Below are 22,839 nucleotides of genomic sequence, written 5' to 3'. Positions count from 1 at the left end.
GTTATCAGGAGACACAACAAGCAGTCACCAATCAGTCCACCCCAGTAACCACCAAAATGTACACAAACACAGCATTTAAGTAAAAACAGAAATCCAAAGATAACATGAACATGAAGTATACTCTGAAGGCCTTTCTCAAGGAAAACATGAAGCTCTGTATGCCCTTGTTCCTAAAATAGGAACACACACCATCCCCAAGGGGATCAAACTCAGTGGCCACCTGTCCCCTATGTTTTGCTCAAAGTCTAAGGTATTTGAGTGATATGCAGGCCAACTCTCTCTCTCTCTCTCTCTCTCTCTCTCTCTCTCTCTCTCTCTCTCTCTTTCTCTCTGGCTAGCATGGTCTGGAAATCTATAGACCACAGGCAATTTTCGCCCCTAATACATTCAAGAATGGAGAATCAGTGGATCGTGCAAACTTAAAAATCTCACTTGAGACTTGCCTTCCATTAACGGCAAGCTAAGTTATTTGGATTAAGCTTCCAGGTGTTTTAAAACAACTCAAAGTTAAATGCTTCTCCAGTTCCTTAAATGAATTAATAACATGAAGAGTCAGTAAAGAGATACAGAGACGGCTGGAGATGTACAGCACTTACCTAGCATGTGTGAGGCCTTGGGCTTGATCCCCAGCATTTAAAAAAGAGAGAAAATCACAAACACACCATTTAAATAAGAACAGAAATCTAAAGATAAAGTGAACACGAAGTATACTCTGAAGGTTTTTCTCAAGTCAGAAAAATGTGAAGCTCTGTTTTAATGGTCTTGTGATGAAAGAGGAAAAAAATCAAAAGTCGAGGAGTGATATCAGAAGAATTTATAAGAAGGTTCTTCTCACATAAGAACATTAATGTTCTAATTCTCACAGGGAGAGAGCAAATTGAAGCTAGGAAGCCCACAGGTGCTTGGTCAGCTTGTGTTTAAATTGCCTTAGTGACCGTGGGCACCACAAGTCTTGAACCTCATTTAACATAATCTTCAAGCATAAGGACCCCAAGGACTCCTCTACAGAAAACTGCCTTCTTCCAATTCTACAAATATTCTTTCAAATCTGTAAGCAAATACCCAGGCGAAGATAACCAGGCACACAAAAAACAATGAGCCAATGAGTGAAAAGCAACAAAAATGACAGGCAATGTAGTAGTCGCACAGATAACACAATGATCAGACACACTGTAAAACACCAGGCTTGTTAGATTTAATAAACAGTAATTTAGTAAACCATAGAAACAGTAAAAATCCTGAGGTGAGAAAAGATTGCGTATATTAAGAAAATCAGAAGAGAGAGGTCAGGGTGGCCGGAATGTTAGTGCCACCAACTGTCTCCATTATCTCAGAGTCTCGACATGGCCCTTAATCCTGGTTCCACTCCTGTTCAAACACCTGCCAAGGTTCCCTTTGGCCCACACAATGAAATCCATATTTGAGCAATGGGAGAACTCGCCATCAGCGCGACTGCCCCACCCACGCCCACCCCCCAGATCGCCGCTGTCCCTCTGCGCCCCCTGCTGGCGCTCGTTGAAGTCAAGCACAGACGACAACCATTTTATTCCTAGGAATCTGCAAAGGTGGGTGAGAGGGGTCTGTCGTCCCACTACAGGCCTCTGCGGGTCACTCCGCGCTGGCGCCCAGCGGCTCCACGCGCAGCCAGAGCCCGCCCTCGGCGCGCAGGATCAGCTCCGGCTTCCTGCGCGGCTCGGTGTCGTCGGGCAGGACTCGGAAGCGCAGCAGCGTCAGCGCCAGCACCACCTTCATCTCGCTCATGGCGAACGTCTGCCCGATGCAGTTCCTGCGTGCGGGGTGGGGACTCTCACTGTGTCGGGGACCCCCATCTTGGCCGTATCCCACCGCAACTAGCCGGGGACCTGCCACCCACCCACCCAGATCAGCTTGAGTGGCAGCGAGGGGCACCGAAGTGCCTGGATCCCAACTGGGTGTCCATACTCTGGCCCAGACTCCTGTCCCAGCTCAGGCCTGTAGCGGGGAGGGGGCTCTGGCACACACGCCCCTTTTCCTGGGATCCTGTTCAAACCTCAGGCCCCGCGACGCACGCACCTCACAAGTCAGGCCCCCTCGGCACACCCTTACCCACCCCCACTTCCATGCCCACTTCCCTCACCTGGGCCCCGCCGAGAAGGGAATAAAAGCCAGAGGTGACCTCTTCTGGGGGTTTTCCGGGTCGAAGCGGGAGGGGTCATAGACCTGGGGACAGTGAAAGAGAGGGTTGCTGGGCGAGGTCTCTCGGCACATCAGCCACCCCGGAAAAAGACATGTCGGTGCAGAAGCGGGAGAGCGTCTGGCTTCCCAGGTCAGGTCCGCGCCCCGTCACCAGGTCCCAGGAATGAGGGGGTGGGGAGCTGCACCTCAGGGTCTGGCCAGACTGACGGATTGTGATGGATCCCAAAAATGCTGATGGCACAGACGTTCCCTGTAGGGAAAGAGGGGACAATCAGGACGAGGTCTGTGCTGCCCCAGGAGACCACCACCTTGCCTAGGAGCCTCCTCCCCCTGCCATTGTGAGTACCTTTGGGGATGACCCGGCCGTCGGGGAGCGTCACGTCCTGGGTGCAGCAGCGGGAGATGACTGTCACTGGGGGGTGCAACCGCAGACTCTCCTTGATGCACATGGTCAGGAAGGGCAACTGGGCCAGGTCGTCCCTAAGGAACCACCTGAAAAGTTACCCGGGGAGCAAAGAGTCCCCCGGCCTCACTGCCGCCCCATGAGACCCTCTTGCCACCTCCCTCTGACCCTCTGGCTTGCAACGAAATTAATCCCAGATGGATCAAAGGTTTAAACATTAGAAAATCAAAATCACAGGGCTGGGGAGATAGCTCAGTTGGTAGACTGCTTGCCTCGCAAGCACAAGGTCCTGGATTCAATCCCCAGCACCGCAAGAAAAAATAATAATAATAATAATAATCACAAAAATACTAGAAGAAAACTTGACCTGGTGTTTTTAGAAACATTTCTGAGCAAAGTACACCTTTCAGAAGTGTATTCTTAAAAGTATTGATGCATTTGAAAGAAAACATTTTTTAAATGATAAAAAGAGTGAACAAAAGCAGAAAGGAGTATCCTTAAAGGGTTAATAAGGTTATCTGAATATATAAGATCCACCCCTCTCTCTAAGGAGGCATGACCTGTTAACATAAAGGTGTGAATTCTTTCTAAATTAATCAATATATTCAATGTGATCCAAAGAAAATCTAGTTTTTTTTAACTAGATAATTTTTTTTTATTTATTTATTATTATTTGTGGTGCAGGGGATCAAATCCAAGGCTTTGTACATGCTAGGCAAGCACCATTACCACTAAGCTACATCCCCAGCTCAATAATCTTATTCTAATTATAAGGGTTTAAGTTCATTAAGGGCTGGGTCAATATAAAAATAAAAGATTAAAGAAGAGGAACCTAATCTACCCATTATTAAGACCTGTTACAAAGGTGTGGTAATAAAAATATTTTTTTAAAATACATGGTACTGCAACAAGAACAGGAAAATAGACCCATAGAACAGAGTAGAGAGTTTGGAGTCAGACTTGTAAACTTTACAGCATCTGGTAGAAAGGTTCCATACATTCCTGGAAGATGGATAGATGGTCTGGTGGAGGTGTTCAGACAACCCATAATATGGAAACAAAAAGAACTAAATCCTTGTCTACTCCACATGCAGGGTGGAGTCTCCCTGCCCCCATATCTAAAAGATAAAACTGTAAACTTAATAGCATATCCATCATCTGCAACATTTCTCATATCTTTGTGGTGAAAATAGTCAAAATCCTCTCCTCTAGCTTTTTTGAAGTGTATAATACATTATTGTGCAGAAATCAGAACTATTTCTCCTCCCTAACTGTAACTTTGTACCCATTTATAAACTCTCCCCATCCGTTCCCACCAGCTTCCCAGCCTGATTAAAGAAAAAAAGTCTACAAAGTTCAAAGACGATAACAGACATTTTTGCAACCTAGCAATAGGAATTCTTAAAATTTCAAAAACACAAACTGAAAAACCAAAGTTATAAAGGATAAATATACACAAAAGTGAACTAGTATAAAATAAAAGACACCATTCTGATGAGAGATTCAGAGAGGTCTAAAATCAATACATAGATCTAGAACAGTATCTCAAATATATAAGAAATTCCTGCAAATCAACAAACAAAACGACAGGTGACCCCAGAGAAAAGTATACAAAAGATATAATCTAGAAATTCCTAGAGATTATACCCAAGAGATTTAAGAAGAAATGTCCAGAGTTACCGGTTTTCAGAGAAATGGAAACTATTAACAATGAGATGTCATTTCACCTCTGTTCGAAGTAAGAATCAGCAAGGTGAGTGCTAAGGGTTGGCTGAGGTATCAGGGGTAGAGGGATCTCATGCACTGATGGTGGGGGTGTGGGCAGGGCCTGCCATTCTGAAGGGCAATTGCCAGTAGGTGGTCAAGGACAAATGTATGTGTTCACAACCCTACAAACTGTCTCCCAAGTAGAGGTTCCAGAAAAGTTTAAAGACTGATGGAAAAAGAGTCACATACAAAGATGTTTGCTGCAGTGACAAGGTGGTGGCGACCTGAGTATCCAGCCCTAGGGAACTGAAGAGGGAAGCACCATGTGATAGTTAAACACAATAAGCTAAATGTACTTAGAACCATGGAATAAAATCTCAGTGCTACGTTTCTAGAAAAGGTAAAATCCAGTATCAGATCTGTGATACAACAACATATTTGCAAATTTTAAAATATATTCACTTCAACAAATAATTTTACAAATAAAAGCATCGGTCTCTCTAGAATCACATTAGGGAAGATTAGATGTGGGATGAATGTGGAAAAATAAGCACTGCATGGAAATATGATGATATCTAGTCAGGAATTGAGGAGCGTGGTTAATTCAACTCCTGGCATCTGAGGTGCAAAAATTAATTAATTAAATTTTTCAAGATTATTTTCTCAGACTAGCCAATCTGATTATAGAGACCGAGTGGAAAAATAAGAACTTAAGGAAAAAGTGTAAAAGCAAAATAATTAGACTAGATCAATTTTAAAAGTATGATAATAAAGATTCTTGGAACTTATTATCACTATATAAATAAATGACCCAGAATGGAGTCCAGAAATTATTATAAAGCAAATGTTTAAAATCGTAAGACAAATATTCATTAAATTCTGTTGTGACAATTAGTTATTTGGGAAAAATAGCTTCTTACCTCAGTACTTATACCAACAGATTTCACAGGGGAAATGTTAAATATGAAAAGTCAATACAATGTTATATAAATAAAATATCTTTTAAAAGAAATAAACCCTTAAAGAAAACCATGCAAGAACTTTACATTTTAAAATTAGAGTGTGAAATCCTTTAGCAAACACAAGTTTAAAAATAAACAAAAATTGGAGCTAAAAATGAATCAATAAATTTGACTACAAATAGATAAACCAAACCAAAATAAATGAACCCAAACCAAAAATAAAGTCAAAGACAATTTGGGGACAGATATTGTATGGCAGAAAAAAAGAGCTAATTTTACTAATATGTAAAGAGTTCTTATAAATCAATAAGAAAACTAAAAAAACCTAAAGTAGAAAGGATAAATTAAGCAAACTGACACATAACAGAATAAGAAGTATGCATGGCTTATTGACAGGTGAACCCAAAACTCAATATTACTAGTACTTAAATTGATGTTCATTAAAACAGCAGAGGATTATATTTCACCTATCAGACTGGCAAATATTTTAAAGTTTCATAGTGCACGCTCTTGGTAAGAACACGAGGAATGGAACACTCTGAAAATTTCTATGTAGGCCTGGATTTTCCAAGAGTTATTAAGTTGTAAAACTCAAGTACCTTTTCTTTAGCAATTGCATTTCTAGGACTTTGTCCTGCAAAGGTATTCACATGTGTAAGAAAAGTGTCTGTGTTCACATATATTTATTATGTTGTATTTGTTATAGAAAAAAGTTGGAAACTATGCAAATTTCCATTGATGGGGGAATGTTTTGATAAATTATGGTACACCCAATATGATGGAATACTATACAGCTACCCAAAAGGTAGAAATAGGTATCACTAGTCCTATCAAACCCCAGAGGGTAAATTGGTACAGAGATACTAAAAGGCAATTGAGTAATAATATTATAATTGAAAATATAACATTACATAAATGTCTCCAACAGAACTTTGAGATAAGTGCTCCACAGCACTCAAAATAAAGAGCTAGCTCCAAGATACACTGTTGAATGTAAAGGACAAGTGTGTATTTATACACATCTGCAGAATCACTGTCGAGAAAAAGATCTGGAAGGACATGTGACAAATTTATGGTTACAGAGACCTCTCAGGAGACAGGAGACAGGATCAGGTGTGGGGAAGAGACTAACAAGGTCATCTGCATCCATGAATGAAATTGGAGAGCATTGTGTTAAGTAAAATAGGCCAAACACAGAAAGACAAGTACTGCATGGTCTCGCTTGTAGGTAGAATCAAGAGCAATCAAACTCATAGGAGCAAAGACTAGCAGATTGTTATCAGAGGCTGGGGATAGTGGGATGGGGAAGTGATAGTCCAAAGGTCCAAAGTCTCAGCTAGATAGGGGAAGAAGGTTGTTGTTGTTGTTTATGATACTAGGGATTGAACCCAAGGGTGTTCTACCACTGAGCTACATCCCCACCCTTTTTATTTTTTATTTCTTGCTAAGTTGCCCAGGCTGGTCTCAAACTTGCAATTCTCCTGCCTCAACTTCCAAGTTGCTGATTTTACAGGCGTGAGCCACCACTCTCAGCAAGCTTCATTCTTTAAAGATCAATGGAACAGCATAGTAAATGTAGCTAATGATTGAGGGCTAATCATATTGCTAAGACAGTAAATTTCAGATGTTCTCATCATAAAAGAAGGTCAAGTATTTGAGGTGATAGGTATGTCAATGGGTTTCATATATTCGTTCCACATTGTATTAAAAACCCATAACATCACTTTCTACCCCATAAATACATTTATGTATAATAAAGTTTTAAAATTTTAAACAAAATTTAAAAAGAAATGTAATTTACAGTGTCTCGGTTTCTGAAAAAGAAAATAAAAATGTGCTCCTATGATTGATTTGGCAATTCAAAGTTATCTTTCAAATTTTTAGTTTAAAAAAAATGAAAAGACCTTGAAGCACTATTGCCAAGGTGCAAGCTGAGGGCTCTGAATCTCCTCGCAGTTGTGCAGAGCCAGAAGGAAGGAAAGAATGAGCAAGAGGAGAGAATGTGAACAGATGAACGTGGGTCTAGACCCAACATTGTCTGGAAAGACAGAGGCAATCACCAAAGGCAGGAAGGGGATCAGCACGATGGCCTAAACAATACGAAAGGGTTAAAATGGATGGTTTGAACTTTTACCAAGGGCGTGCTTTTCTGAAGGTGGGGGAATCACCAAAACATCTCTTCAGCTCACGGGACTGCCGTGCTGAGTGAAGCTTTAAAGTTGAGGACACCGTTTCCAAAATGTTTGACTGGCCCAGCACCTCTTCCCCATCCCTGGAATCCTAGGCCTCAGCTCATTCCCTCCAATTTGCCCCATAATCACAGATAAATGTTTCTTAATGTCCAGGTCATACCTGCCCCTCCCCTGCTCAAACACCCGCCATGACTCCTCATCGCCCTCCGCGTAAGTCATGAAACTTCCTTTAAGTAAGAACTTGCTGTCCAGCTGCAAGAAAGGCCATTATCTGCCAGCCTCCAGCCACAGAGTCTTCAGGTTCTGCCACACAGCATACAAGCCACAGGCACACTTTCCCAGGCAGCACCTAGCCAGCAACTGACCATGCTGACCCACAAGCACGTGAGCATCCATGCCCAGTGCCTGGCTCCCCTGACAGCAGCGTCCCTGCCCACCTTCATCATCTTTTACCTAATATTGGCTTCCAAAGGACTCAAACTGACACATCTTTGATTAAAGCCCAAACTCTTAACATGGTTTTCAAAGCATTGCAAGCAGGGCCTCTGGTACCAACCCCCAGAGTCTCTCTATTCCTGACACTGCTTCACAGAGATTCAGTCATTGCTTCCCCTGACCCTTAAACACACCAGGCTTCTCGTACAAGCTCTGCCCCTGCACAACTGTCCCGCTTGACCAGCACTTCTGATTCCCACATCCGTGTGAGGAATTCGTATCCACTGTCCCACTACCATCCTGGCCTCCATTCTTTCTGCCCCAGCTTTGTCCAGGTAGAATTCAAATGAAAAAGGAAAGATGGGCAGGTAAGTGTGTACCCATAGTCCCAGCAACTCTGGAGTCCTAGATGTTGGGCTCTGAGATGCTGAGCCCCGGAGTTTCAGCCTGGGCAACATAGCAAGACCCCATCTCAGATAAATAAATATATAAGTAAATTTCTAAAATGGGGCTGGACAGAGACTTGGGAAATGGCAGGGCAAATAATATGGATGTGTTTATCAAATGAAGAGACGAACTAGTTTTACCCACTGAGATCTTTGTGAGTCCTTGGAATAGGCTGCAAGGTGGGCATTTTTAAAAATAATAAAAATTAAGGGGAGTGAATGTCTTAGGGAAAGGCAAGGGTAGACAGAAGAGCAAAGCAGAGGAGGATGGTTCATTTACTGAATCCGTGCTGGGTGGCATCTGTTCAACTTACACTGGCACTAATTCTCCAAGTAGCCCTGTGGGGTAGAGATGCCCTCCAGTTTACAGGGGAGAAAAGAGATTCCGAAAAGGGAATTGATTCTGCTAATGTTGCCCAGCAAGTTCAGGAGGTGATACATGTAGAGTCCCAGATAACTCCCACCAAAAACCTCTTCCTGTTCCCCACTTGGGGAGCAGAGCCCATGAGAGGGGCTCGGGTAGAGCCTTGAGGATTCACTCACCACTCAATCTCTTTAGGATCACGGTCCCTCAGCAGCTCTCGCACCTCCTGCCGGCAGCGCTCCTGGTACTCTGGGTGCCTCGCCAGGTTGTACAGGACCCAGGAGAGACCACTGGCCGTGGTGTCATGGCCTGAGGGGCAGTCAGGCAGCCTTGGGCCTCTGGGCAGCTTCAGCACCAGAGGGTGGACAGCACCCAAGCATGGAGGTCCCAGGAAGGGGGAGGTAAGGGGGAGGATGGACAAAAGGCAATGATCCCACCCCCTCTGTACTCCTGCATTGGTCCCTCACCTCCAAACATGAAGGTGTCAGCCTCCGCTCGTATGTCCTCATCTGACAACTCCTTCCCATTTTCATCCTGGACATAAGGCAAGACCCTCACATCACACCAGATCTGACAGCACTTGAGTCTAACCTGAAGCCCTTCCTAAAGACCTAACATGCAAGCAGGAACCCTCCCTTGTCATCTCCAGAGTCCACCCTCACTCTTCCTACTGTGTTTCCTGCCTCCTGTTTGCTCCTCACAGGCAGCCTTCTTCAGAGTCACCTCTAACACTTATCTCTGACTTGTCTCTCCTTTCCTCAAGCACCTTCGGTGGCTCCCCAAAACCTTCTCAATCATGTTCAACTTCTATCTAACATTTAACTCAAGGTCCATGCTACCTCTTGAGTTCAAGTCTCAGAGAAGCCCACCTTGGACAGCAGGAGCAAATCAATGAAGTCCACGGTCTTAGACTTGGCCTTGGCCTTGAGGAAGTCATCAACACCCTGGGCAGCAAGGGTGCAGCGCCGCTCCTGGATGATGGCATCTGTGAAGTCGTGCACCAGATCACAGGCCCTGCGGAAGCGCCGCCCGTCAGGAGTGAGGTAGTACAGGAAGTCCAAGTACAGTAAGATCTGGTGGTGCCGTTTCACTATGAGGGCACTGAGCTCCAAGATGGCGGCAATGTATTCACTGGGCCTCCTGAAGGGCCAGGGCAGAGAGAAAGAAGCTCCTTAGCACACATGAACACCTGGAGCACCTCCCAGCCAAGATCCCAGGACCACATTCCATTCAGAAAAGGATGCCGCCAAGCACACTTCTCCCCGCCTCTCACTTTCCCTGAGCTTCCTCATGTCCCAGGTTTCCAGGACAGAGCGTGGGCCTGATGCTTATCTCCTCGCTTTCTTACTCAATCTCTGGTCTTGCCCATTCTTCCTTGGTTTCTCCTAAATCTGCCCCATTTTTTCCACCAAGACCTCCTCCTCTCTAGGTCCCCTTGTATCCCGTGTCTACATGACAGTCGGTCTTCCATAGTACAAATGTCCAAGTTCAGCCCTGACCATGACTCTCACCTGCTCCCACACCTTCTATGGCTCTGTGGGAGCCCCAGGATAAAGTTCACACCCATTTGTCTGGCTATTCAGTGTCCTCAATATCTAACCACTCCTGCCCCCAACCTCATTTCCAAGGGTCACCTTGATGCTGTTGCACATGTTCTTCTCTGAGCCCACCTGCCATTACTCAGACAAGTCCACTACCTGGAAGGATACCATCTTTCCCCTTCCCTGTCCTTCAGTACTCAATTCTGACCCACCCCCTCCTGAAGCTTCCACTGATTCCTCTGGTCAGTCCTTCCTCCTCCACCAATTTCCCAGGCCCTGGGCAAGGACTCACTCCTGACAGTTGCTGTCGAAGCTGAAGACACATTTCTGCAGACTGTCCAAGGTCATGAGGCTGATGTGCTCAAACATGTCCAGACAGGTGCTGCCCTCTGAGATCAGCCGCTGCCACTTGGCCTGGTCAGAGAAGGGAATAGGGCTGGGGCTTGACCTTGGCTCCCAGGGCCCCTGCCCACCTATTGCTACCAGGATGGGCTCCCCAGAACCAGCCTCTTGGTCCTATGACCCAGGCACCCAAACCCAAAGGAGAGTAGTTTGGTGGGAGCAAAGCTGTTTCAAGTAAGTAGCTGAAGATTCAAGGTGGAGTTAGGAGACCTGAGCTCAAGTCCAACACTGCCTCCCATGCTCCATTCACCTGTCAACTCACTGCCCTCCCCCAGATCCCACCCGCCAAATCTTCAGCAACATTTACTTAAGTTGACCTGGTTCAATGTCAGATAGACCCGGTTAGAATGCCTGCTCACTTACTGCTGGGTGAACTTGGACAAGCGCCATACTCTCTCTGACCTTTGGTTTCATCATTCATAATGTGGCAATCATAATCATCTCTACCTCAGGGGGTGTGAAAATTACCTAAGACAGCATATCATGGAACTGGAACACTGTTTCTGTATATAGCCAGTGCTGAGTAAGCGTTGGCTAGCATTATCACCGTCATCACTCGCATAGTGAAAGATACGGAAATGTTCCCAAATTTTTTTTTTAATACCAGAGATTGATCCCAGGGGTGCTTAACCACTGAGCCACATTCCCAGTCCTTTTTATTTTTTATTTTGAGACAGGGTTTCACTAAGTTGCTTAGGGCCTCACTAAGTTGCTGAGGCTGGCTTTGAACTCACAATCCTCCTGCCTCAGCCTCCCAAATTGTTGGGATTGCAGGTGTGCACTACCATGCCCAGCTTTTCCTAAAACTTCTGAGCATTGCCCTTCCCTACTTAAGACATTCTACTATCCAAAAAAGCACAAAGTTTAGTCTTTGAAACTTTGCAGCTCCTTCCATTAGGACCTGGAGACTTTTTTTTCATCTCTTGAACCTGAGCTGGATTTGGGACTTGCTTTGGCCCATGGAGTAAGTTCAAAGCCAGCTTCAGCAATTTATTAAGGACCTAAGCAACTTAGCAAAGCCATGTCTCAAAATATAAGATTGAAAAAAAAAAAGGACTGAGGATGTGACTCAGTAGTTGAGTGCCCCCAGGTTCAATCTCCAATACAAAAAAAAAAAAAAAAAAAAAATCAAGTGCTAGTTCTATAACTAGCATGGAGAGGGATTGAATGTTTCTTCTCTCTCTCTCTCTCTCTCTCTCTCTCTCTCTCTCTCTCTCTCTCTCTCTCTCTCTCCCTTTCTTCCCAGTCTCCACCATGCTACCAAGCTCAGGCTACCCTCCTGGAAGATAAGAGACAAATGAAGGAGTCCCATTGGACCACTGAGGCCAATGAGTTTTAAAGTGGTGGACCATGCAGAAAGAGCTACTGCATACACTTCAGCATTACTGCGTTGAACATCCAGGGCTTCTGTGAGGGAGACTAGAAACTGTTGCCTTGTGAGCACCCACTATGTGCCAGGACCATGGGTCTATGACATCATCTTCACCACACTGTAAGTAGAGGTTATTACTCTCATTTTACAGATGAGGAAACCAAGGCTTGGAGAGGAAAAGCTGCAGCCCCAAATCCATGAGCAGAAACAGGATTGCAGACCAGACCTGTTGGGAGCCACTCCCCCTTTCCAGCTGGGTCCTGGATTCAAGGCACTCACATGCATGATGTCCGCACTCTGGTTGAAAATCTTCATGTAGGGCTTCAGGATGTTGAAGTGGAAGGCAGGTGTCAGCAGGCGCCGGCGGTGGCTCCACTTGTCACCGGCACTCAGTAAGAGTCCATCCCCTGGTGGAGTGTCCATGGGCAGTAGGCAAGGGCAGCACCATCCCCTGGCCCCCCAGGTTGTCCCCAATCCCTTTCACCTGCAGTTACTCACCCAGCCAGGGTCTCAGGTAGCCATAGAAAGCCATTTCCTTGGGTGCAACCACAGCTGGCATAAATGAGCATCATCAGGGCCCATGCAGTGGGGTGGGGTGGAGATTCCCAGCCAGGGGTCTGCACTTCCTTCCTCCAAGCCCAGAACAGCAGGAAGGGAGCCAAGGGCATAGGAATCAGGGAGGAGTGAGGAACTAGGGGCACCAGACCAGGTTGCAGAAGCAAAGCCACAGCACCCACCAGCTGGCCTCGACAGGTGCTTTTGGAGAATGGCCCAGCACTCTGAAACACAACTTTACAGGCCCTAGAATAGCCTGTCTTAGCACTCTCTGACAGCTGCTGACATGGTTGGGACATATGATATGGACACAACATGTGTTACCACGACCCGCCACGGACACAACACACATGATCTGCCCTGACATGATACAAAACTGTCTGAAGCAGACTGAGACAGTCTGACGAGAACCAAGTGTGCCCTACAGATGACTCCCAGACAGGACTTAAATGTGGCCCCATTAACGTTCCAGATTTGACACAGGTATGACCCAGACTACCTCTGAATCCTCCTCCACTCCACACTAAGCACTAAGTGTTGGGGCTCCTTAGAATGACCAGAGGATCGCCTCCCACATCAGAGGCCTCTGCCCACCAGCTTAGGGACCCTTCCGTCAGAGGCAGCTGGGACATACCAGAGTGCCCAGAACTAGGGAGGCGTGTGCTGTGTGAACTTGAGAAGTCAGAGTAACTCCCTGAGCCTCAGTTTCCTTCCCCTGGAACTGCCCATCTTACAGCAATGCTAGTGGCTAAATGTCTTCCAATCCAGCAGCCAAACCCCTTCTCTTGGAACCAGCATCTCACACCTTCCCCAACCTCCATCCAAGTAGTTGAGAGGACAGCTCCACCATCCGGAGCTGAGCTAAGCCTCCACAATCAAGTTACAGTGATTAGACGAAGCATTGATTCTGTCACGCAAACCAGGCAAATTTAAGAGAATCCTGGAACTACAGGGAATTTTCCCTAGCAGTTGAGATCCTAGAACTCATCTTTAGCAGCATGAGAATGAAGTCATCACAGAAGGAAGCAGAACTATAGATGGAGATTCTTGCTGGTATTGTTCGAAGGCCTGGATCCAGCTTATCTGAAGACCGTTCTCCCCGATCCCCTTTCTTTGCTTAGACCACACTGGGCTGAGTTTCCAACACTCACAACTGAATAAGACCTGAGCGGCCAGAGAGAGCCAAGGCCTTGTCCAGAGTCACTTGCGGGCTATAGGCAGAGTCATGGTCTTTTTTGGATATGGCCCCATCCCCTGTCTAGCCTGGCCTACCCAGGGGTGGGAAGGGCTGGGTACAGAAGGAGGAAGGAGGTGGGGTTCAGGATCCTGGGAGAGATACCTGGGGCCTGGAGCAGGGGGGCAACGAACTTAGGGTGGACAAGCCGCAGGACGGGGTAGAGGGGCCCGACCCACCAGAGGTGGACATCGCGGAAGCAGTGGCCCAGCTCCTCCACCAGCCGCATGCCTTCTTCGTTGCTCTGTGCCTGGGAAGGAGAAGGCTGAGGCAGTCCTGGCTGGGGACTTGGACTCTACCACTGCCCCTGCATCTGGATACCTACCCCAGCTCCACCACTCTACCCCTCCACCTGGATGATCCATCTTCACCTCTCATGGCTCCCATGCTGCTGGCTCCTGTCTGTCCCTGTATCTGTATCTCTATCCATGTGCCTGTCTGACCCTCACTCTCTTCATCTCTATCTCTTTTCCTAGATAGGTATTGTAGATGATGGATGGGTGGATGGATGGATAGTGATATAGTGTGAATAGATTGTAGATACTTGCATCCACTGATACATCTTGTGGGTGGAGGGCAGGAAAAGAAAAGGGAAGTTCCTGAGGAGTTGGAAGGGAAGGAGAAACTGCCCACAGCTCTCCACTGGCCCAGGGGTGCCCCCATGGGTGTGGATGGGGGTGGGCCATAGCTCATTCACACAGAGAACTGGCAGCCCTGAGACATGGGCCAGGCAGGAAGCAGGCCCTGGACAGTGACCATGCAGAGACCACAAATCCAAGGGTGGAAACTGTGGACAAGCCAGCGGGGGATAGGGGGGTCCCTTCTCTGTGCAGTCTACACCCTGGGAGCCCCCCAAGTAGGACAGCAAGCACTAATGTGGGGAAGGCAGTAACCGATAGGACCCAAAGCAGGTGAGGTAGGGAAGGGAAAGAAAGAGAGAGGGCTCAGGGCACGAATAGGACAGAGAAGAGAGGAAGGATCTGGGGGGCAGAGGAAAAAGGGATTCCCCACAGTCTCTGTCACTTCTCTGCTTTCCCAGATCCGAGTCCACCCCCCCGCCACAACTCTCTGAACCCATCCCCCACTCAGAAAGTCCATCCACCCTGATCCTCCAGACCCCACATGCCACACTCACCAGGCCTAGGTGACCCCAAAACCAGTTCCGTCTGGGGGGCTGCGGGAAACATCGGAGGCGGTAGCAGTTGTCATAGAAAGCATAGATCCTGGTTAGCATGCGGGCCAGGAGCCAGGAAGCCCCTGCCAGCAGCAGAAGTTGCCAAGGAGAGGTTGCCCAGGGCCCCAGTCCCAGCCGGGACAGGCTCAGCTGCAGCATCCTGCAGGGAAGATGGGACAGAGGGTGAGCTGCTGAGGTCCAGGAAAGGGGCAGGGATCCAGGGACATCAGACAGGGGCAGAGACTTTGAGGCCGGGGGCAGGACAGGAAGAGGGAGGAAGACTTAGGGCAATTCAGGGAAGAGGCAGTGAGAAGGGAGAAAAGAAGGGAGGGAGAGAGAAGGAGAGAGAGAGAGTCTGTGTAAGGCCCACAGTGGCTCAGCCAGAATCATGGGGAAGTGGCCAGGGACTCGGTTACCCAGAAACCACCAGTCAGCAGGGCCAACACGCTCCCCAGAGCCACCCCAGCCTTGGGTGACACCCTCCCGTTCCAGGCCAAGATCCCCCTCCCACGCCTGCCTGGCACCTTCTGTCCCCCCGCAATCTCCTGTCCCCTCCTCTAGGACTTCTTTGTCCCCGGCTCCTGACCTGTAGGAGGCTGCAGGAAGCTAGCCTGGGCTGGACTGGGCCAGCCAATCCCCACAGGCTGGCTGCCTCCTCCCTGCCTGGGCAGGCAGCCAGGACACGGGGGAGGAGCCAGCTGGGTGCAGGGGAAGCCACCTCAGGGTCACAGGCAAGGGTGGATCCTCAGGATTCCACCCCTTTTGCTGGCACCAGGGGCAAAGGTGACCGGGCCCCCAGGGTAATAGCAGCCCCTGCACTTCCAGGGCCAAGGGGTGGCAGGTAAAAGCAATGAGCCTGAGAGTTTGGGGGCCAGAAAATGGGAGCCAGGCTCCTGGCTCCCCGAGCTCCTCTTCAAGATGGAGTGGGAGGACGGCATGCACCATCTCTCAGGGCAGAACCAGGAGGCTCCAAGATGAAGAGACGTGCCAACCAGCTGCACAGCCTGGCCAGGACCCAAGTCCTGCCTCCAACCAGCCCAGGACTTAGGTTGAGACATGACTTCAAGGAGCAGGAACAAAGAATCCAACAGTGCTGGTTTTATCCGGGTCGGATTCTGAGATAAAGAGCCCAGCTGGAAAAGCACACCTGTAGGCTCAGCTTCAGAGGTCAGGAGACAGAGGGACACGGAAGGCTCAGAGGGACCATGAGTGAGAGTGGTCCAGGCCCCGAGTGGAGTTCTTGTTCTGCCACGGGCAATGCTGGCCCTCTCTGGGCTCAGTTTTACCATCTGGGAAATGGGATGTTAGGTTTTGTTTGTTTGTTTTTGTTTTTGAGACAAGGACTCCCTAAGTTGCCCAGGCTGACCTCAAACTTGCAATCCTCCTGCCTCAGCCTCCTGAATAATAGATTACAGGCTTGTAATCCATTGCATGCCCAGCAGGATGTTGGCCTTAAAAAGGGCACATCTTGTCCAGAAACTGTCCTGAATTCCCCTTTGTGGTGGTCTTAACTCCTCTGAGGGCTCCCCCTAGTCAGGCTCCAAGATGAGAGTGAGTTTGAAGGATGGAGCTGTTGAGTGAGAGAGAGAGAGAACTATGCTAAAGATCCCTCCAGCAACTGGTAGAATGTTGGGGAGATGCCAGACTTGCCCTCCCACTACCCACGTGCCTTCTAGCCCTTGCTGACCCAGCTTCTGGTCCTGGAGGATTCTGGAGCCCTCCGGAACGTAGGGGGTGCTGCCCCCAGATTCCCCTTCTCTGCAGGGGAATATCCACCGGTTGGTAGGTCCCTCCAGAGAAGAGCCAGGCCCACGGTGAAAGGCATCAGAGCTGAGCAGTTAGGTCTGGGGAGAAGCCGGAGGGAAGAAGAAGAAACAGAAGTAACTTCCTTCGGCCACACAGCGAAGTAGTGAAACATGACAGTGCAGATGAAAGTGAGTCCTGGCACGCAGTAGGTGCTCATTAAGTATTTAGGGATGAAGAACTTCTGCGGTCACAGGTCTAAGAACGGGCCACCCACACTGCGGCTGTTGGCTAGCAGCATCGGCATTACCAGTAGCACTTTGGAAATGCAGAATCCCAAGATCTAACCCAGACCCTCGAGTGGCTGCAAATTCTTTGTCATTGTTCCCAGTGGGAGGAGGGGTTATTTCCCTTCCCCTGGGGTCTGGACGGGCCTGGGACTGCTTCACCAATAGATAGCTGTGGAGGTGACCACATGACACATGTTGTGGGGAATCAGAGTCAAATTTGCTTGAAAGAGACTGAGGGGCTGTTCGGGACTCAGGGATCAGGAGGACTCCCCAGCAGAAACCTGAGTGAAAAGGAGAAGAGTGCCCGTCATGAGGCAGGGAGCTCATGGTAGAGCTCACCACACGGCGACCAGGAAGCAGAGAAAGAGGAGCAAGGGCTGGGGTCACAATGTCCCCTTCGAGGGCACCCACCAATGACCTAACTTCTTTCCCCTGGGCTCCACCACCTAAGGGTTCTACCATCTCCCAACGGGGTCATCAGCTGAGCACCAAGTCCTCAACATATGGCCTTTAGGGGACATTTAAGACCCAAACCATAATAGGTAAGTAGAGAGACAGGTGGATGGATAATGGATTCTACTGATTCTGTTTCTCTGGAGAATCCTGATGGATACAAGAGATGAAGCCTATTTCCCTTCTCCTTGAATCCTACCTGAGCAAAACTGAGAAGCCCAGTCAATTGTGAGTCACCAGGGTGAGCCATCTTCACAGTGACTCTTTTTAAATTTAATTTTTTTTTGAGCACGGAGGGTACAGGGAATTGAACTCAGGGGCACTCAACCACTGAGTCACATCCCCAGCCCTATTTTGTATCTTATTTACAGACACAGTCTCACTGAGTTGCTTAGTGCCTCGCTTTTGTCGAGGCTGACTTTGAACTCACCATCCTTCTGCCTCAGTCTCCAGAGCCACTGGGCAAAGTGGCTCTTTTGGCCTCAGACCAGCTGCCCTGGCTGATACTCTGGAGGGTTGAGAAAGCTCTCCCTGCTCACTCTGCCCAAATTGCACATTTCAACCTTACCAACAAATTTCTACACTTACAACTTTTTAATATCAAGACCAGGTAAGAAACAGAGAGGAGAAATGAATAAAATGTCTACAACTTCCCCTGGCATATGTTCAACACCAGGCAAGAAGGACACAGAGGACAGCTATGTGCCTTGGGCTTTTCTGGAACATGCATCAGGGACCTGGCCGGCTGTGAACATTCCTTGTTCATTCCTGTGGCAAGGAGGAGGCTCTTGAGAGAGTGGGGCAAGTAAGGGACCTGGGGTGAGACAGCCCAGAATCAAAGCTGAACTCTGCCACTTGCCAGCTCTATCACCCTGGGCTAGTGACTTACCCTATCTGAGCCTCACATTCCTCCTCCATAAAGAGGGAACAAGAATAGCCCAAGGGACTGGTCGCCCACGTATGATCCCAGCTACTCGGGAGGCTGAGGTAGGAGGACAGCACGTTCCAGGTCAACCTCAGCCATTTAGTGATACCCTAACCTTAAATTAAAAAGAAAAAAAAGGATCTGAGGATGTTGCTCAGTGGTAGAGCACCCCTGGGTTTAATTCCCAGTACCAAAAATAAAGAACAGGCCTGTGGGGGTAGAAAGAGCCCATCGACATGTGTGTCTTATTTTGGGTTCCCTAGAAGCAGAGCCTGACACAAGGGTTCAAGTGCAAATACTTTATTTAGAGGTGACTTCAGGACAAGAATTCAAGTTGTCTCTGCAGGAGGTGATCCCAGGAAACACCAGCAGGACACTGGGATAGTGGGAAGGAAGCAGTTCAAGGAAGTTCCATGAAGGACACTTCTACTGTGGGTGACGGGGCTCAGCCCTGCTGAGGAGCTGGGAGACAGACAGCACACGCACCTCAGTGCCCCTCCCAGAGCCAGGGAGCCGGGCCCACCCGCCAGCACTCAGGACAGTGTGCCTCCAGAATGTCCTGCCTGTGTTGCAAGGGTCAGGCCCGGGGACAGGCAGGGCTCTCTCAGCGGCTTCCAGCCATGATCACAGTCTGGCGTGGATACACAGTTGTTCAGTGAGTAGTTCTCCCACCTCTGCTCTCAACACGCACCCACATGCATACACACGGGCTCACACACATACACGTGCATGCAGGTACGTGCACACACACGTACAGACACATGCACACACAGTCACCTAAATGCAGGCACAGTCACACGTGCACAGAGTCACACACAAACGAGCTCTGGAGGATGCACACGCAAACGGTGAATGAATTCCTGAGAGCCTGTTGTCTCGGAACTTTCCAGTAGAGGGAGCATCTTTCACACTTAAGAGAGGAAGGAGGTCCCGCAGCAGCCGGTGACAAGACCCTGCCTGGCTGTGTTTTTAGAATTACACATGCAGGTGTAGCAGCCTCCCGGGGAACTCACTGGTTCCATGTCTCTCCTCCTACCTCTCATTGATTCCCCGCCCCCACAGCCCTTAGCAGATGTGCATTACAAGCACAACGATCCTGTAGGATCCACCTGACAGGGGAAAACTGAGTGCAGAGAGGGGCAGTCACGTGCCCATGCCCTCTGCTAAGAAGGAACAGAGCCGGAAGTATTGGCTCTGGAGACCAAAGTCTCCTGCTGGCCGATGACAGGGTTACTTCAAAGGAGACCAAGAGATGTTTGGCGGACAATGCACACTTGAAAATCCTCCATTGGGACAGGGTTGTGGGAGCAGCAGAAGCAGGGTCATATAGCTCCAGTAGGACTGGGGGCGGGGTGCAGGGACCACGTGTTCCCCATTCAACCCCAGAGTACCCCAGACGGGGGATAGCGGTCCATGATCCCAGAACTCACTGCCAGCAGGGCGCCCCAAGTCACTGCCTCTTGGCAACGACAGCCCAGCCCAGCCCCTGTTGACACCAGCTTTTAAATAATGTAGAGAGACTAGAGGCCCAGGGAGGGACCGGGACTCTGGGTGATGGGGCAGAAAAGGACTCAGGATCCCCACCGAGGCCCCAATATCAGGTAGTTGTTGGTAGGACTTTGAGTGAGTTGCTCCCCTTTGGGGTATCAGTTTCCATCTCTGCTAACTGAAACAAATGATCTCATCAGTCAGTGTGAGAATCAAGTATGAAGCAAGCAACCCATTGCTAAATTAACTCTGGAGACATGCCCCCGGGGCTCAGTCCTGAACACTTCCTCTGGGCATACACACACACACACACACACACACACACACCAATTTCACCCAACCTTGGCTCTTTAGATATTATCTAAACACTGAGACTTCCAAAGCATGCAACCCCAAAACATGAATCTCCCAAGTTCAAGAACCAGCTAGCCAATGACCTGTTTGACATCTCCAACTCCTCCCAGCCAAAACTGGTATCCTGAGCTCACACTCCAAACAACAACTTACTCCACTCCTGTTCCCCATGTTCAGCTGGTGGCAGCTCCATGTTCCAGGGGCTCAAGTTCAAACCTAGACCCCCACCTGCCAGCTTCTCCCTAGACACCCCCTCACACGGATTCTCCCAAACCCTACCGTTCACTCCATCATCGAGCCTCACATTACTCCCTCCATGAGACTGTCACTTCTGGTGGAAATCCAATCTCCCCTCATGGCCTCTACAACCCCCAGCTTGGTTCAGGCCACTGTCCTCTCTCAGCTGGACTAACACAGTCACGCTCACCTGACCTCCCCAGGTTCCTCCTAGACTCACAGTCTCTGTTCAACATAGCAGCTGGCGAATCTTGACCAATCACGTCTCTCCTCTGCTCAGGACCCTCTGTGGTTCCCCATTTCTCTCACAAGAAAAGTTAAGATCCTCACAGTGGCCACCAAGGCCCTGAGTGAATTTGCTTGTTTTCCTACTTATCATTTATCATCTGCCTCCCTCTCCAGAAGTCAACACCGCAAGGGTTTAAACCACGCCTGGCTCACAGCCAGGGCTCAAAAATATTGGTGGAATTAATGTTATTACTGTTGATGTTGTCATCACTCTCTGTCTTTCACACTCCCCACACCAGGATCGCTCCAGCATCTAGCTCCCTCCACCAAAGACCTGGGCATTATCCTTACCAGCTCCTTACCCTTAGTCTCCACTACTAGGTAAGCAAGCCAACTCAGATGCTTCCTGCCTGAACCTCAGCTTCCCTCTACTCTAGGAGCCGACCTCCAGTGCCCTCTCAGAAGCCACCTCCCTGTCAGCCCCAGATCTAACCACGTCCTGCCATGCCCCTGCTCATACATCCTCTGTGGCTCCCTATTACACTCCATATGAAACCTGCACATTTTTTCTCTGTTGGCCACTCTCCCTCCATTCTACTTCTGCTCCCCAGATCCAACCACCTCCGCTCCTTGTGAGTCTCCAGAGCACACCATAGTCTCCCCTAACTCGGGGCATTTGCAGATGCGGTTTCTTCTGCCTGGAATGCTTTTCCCTCTCTTTTGTCACCCACTTAACTTCTATTCCTACTTCAGCATCAGAGAAGTTCTCCCGCACACGTCCACCCCACTATATACCTGGTATCCAGGACCAGGGTCCTCAGTTTGAAGCACTTGTCACAGGTTGTAAAAAATCATTTATATGTGGTATTATTTGTTCAGTATCTGTCCCTCACCCTTTGTGGAGACATGAGTTGTGCCCATCTGTGCTCCTGGTCCCAAGCCAGTAGACAGTTAATTAATATGCAGTCTATTAACAAAATAAATGAGCGTACAAACTGTCCCAGTAAATCTGAGTTTATGTCCTAGGACAAATGACTTCCCAGCCTCCTAGCCCACACACAGCTTCCCTCAGTCGCTTCCCAACTGCCCAGAGCCCCTCCTTCCCACCCTGGGCTCCAGGTGTAAGGGTCTGGCCGGCTAGGGGATGGAGGAGAGGAGGAGGTGTCTGCAAACCTTTGCTTTTATTCTTCAAAAATCAGAACCCTCAGCAAAAGGCCTTTGAGTAAGAGAGGTAGGAAGGGACTTGTGAGCATCTAGGCTTACAAAACAACAACAAAAGAAAACAGCCCGATTTCTGGGATGACTCCTGAGCAGACGGCCCGTGTGAGCAGGGGCGAGGGGCGTCTAAGGAACTGATGTCCAGGTTCAGGGTTCTGATCCCAGGTTCCAACTTCCAAGTCCTCAATTTAGAAGCCAAACTGGGTCCAGGCACTGGAGAGGCGGGTCTTGAGTCCGACAGGTGGGTCTTAGGTGCTCAGAAAGCTCAGTGGGCAGGGCCTGGGAAGTTGATTCACAGGGGCGTGGCCTGAGAACCTCAATCCGTCATACTCTGGGGGCTGGGCCTGAACCCGAGGGGGTGGAGCCGAGGCTGGTCCCTCAAGTTGGAGGGCTGGTGCGGGAACTCAAGGGGCGGGACCTGAACCTCAAGGGGCAGGATCAGACCCTCATGGGTGGAGCCCTGCCTTGAGGGGCATGGCCAGCACCAACAGACTGGTCAAAGGCGGAGCCTGGTCCTCCAGCAACAAAGCCAGGACTTTGAGGGGCGTGGTCTATGTCCTCAGGACCTGGAGCGGGGCCTGGGCCTCTTCTGGCGGGACTCAGGCCCGGGGAGGCAGCGGCTCCACGTTGAGCCAGATGCCATTCTCGGTGCGTAAGATGAGCTCTGGCTTCCTCCGCACTTTGCGCGTTCGGTCCACACTCAGGCGGAAGCGCAGCAGCGTCAACGCCACCGCCACGCGCATCTCCGCCATGGCGAAGCTCTGTCCGATGCAGTTCCTGGAGAAGGGTACATGGGCTCAGGCCCCACCACAGTATGTGCTGGGGTCCCTGGGCCTCACGTGACTCATCTATAAAATAGGGCAAACATCCTAGGCTAGACCAGGGTTAGTGAGACCCCAAGAATCTATGAATAAATGTGACTTTGGGGTTAGAATCCTGGA

General features: G+C 49.0%; 2 protein-coding genes across 5 annotated transcripts in view; both read right to left on the bottom strand.

Annotated features, from left to right (window-relative positions):
- Nucleotides 1-1,171: 1,171 nt before the first annotated feature.
- Nucleotides 1,172-15,631, bottom strand: LOC124968486 (cytochrome P450 4F6-like). 3 transcript variants are annotated; one of them, XM_047530987.1, is made up of 13 exons: nt 15,549-15,631; nt 14,924-15,122; nt 13,894-14,038; nt 12,498-12,551; nt 12,279-12,406; nt 10,518-10,639; nt 9,554-9,824; nt 9,152-9,218; nt 8,864-8,993; nt 2,522-2,655; nt 2,361-2,425; nt 2,117-2,199; nt 1,172-1,786 (listed from the first exon to the last, which is right to left on the bottom strand). In XM_047530987.1, the coding sequence occupies exons 2-13, from the start codon at nt 15,119-15,121 to the stop codon at nt 1,609-1,611; spliced, it is 1,575 nt and encodes a 524-aa protein (XP_047386943.1). In that variant the 5' UTR covers nt 15,122; nt 15,549-15,631; the 3' UTR covers nt 1,172-1,608. The 3 variants fall into 3 exon arrangements, with proteins under 3 accessions (XP_047386943.1, XP_047386942.1, XP_047386944.1); XM_047530986.1 differs by having other exon boundaries at nt 15,487-15,592; XM_047530988.1 differs by lacking the exon at nt 15,549-15,631 and adding an exon at nt 15,379-15,479.
- Nucleotides 15,632-21,842: 6,211 nt separating this feature from the next.
- Nucleotides 21,843-22,839, bottom strand: part of LOC124968484 (ultra-long-chain fatty acid omega-hydroxylase) — a 31,798-nt gene continuing 30,801 nt past the window's right edge. For both annotated transcript variants that reach the window (XM_047530985.1, XM_047530984.1), the window contains exon 15: nt 21,843-22,675. In XM_047530985.1, the coding sequence (XP_047386941.1) occupies nt 22,498-22,675 (178 nt within the window). In that variant the 3' untranslated portion in view covers nt 21,843-22,497. The remainder of the gene's footprint in view (nt 22,676-22,839) is intronic.

This window comes from Sciurus carolinensis, chromosome 17 (assembly GCF_902686445.1).
Source record: "Sciurus carolinensis chromosome 17, mSciCar1.2, whole genome shotgun sequence".
NCBI classification, from domain to species: Eukaryota; Metazoa; Chordata; class Mammalia; order Rodentia; family Sciuridae; genus Sciurus; species Sciurus carolinensis.
This window is presented reverse-complemented; position numbering and strand designations above follow the sequence as displayed.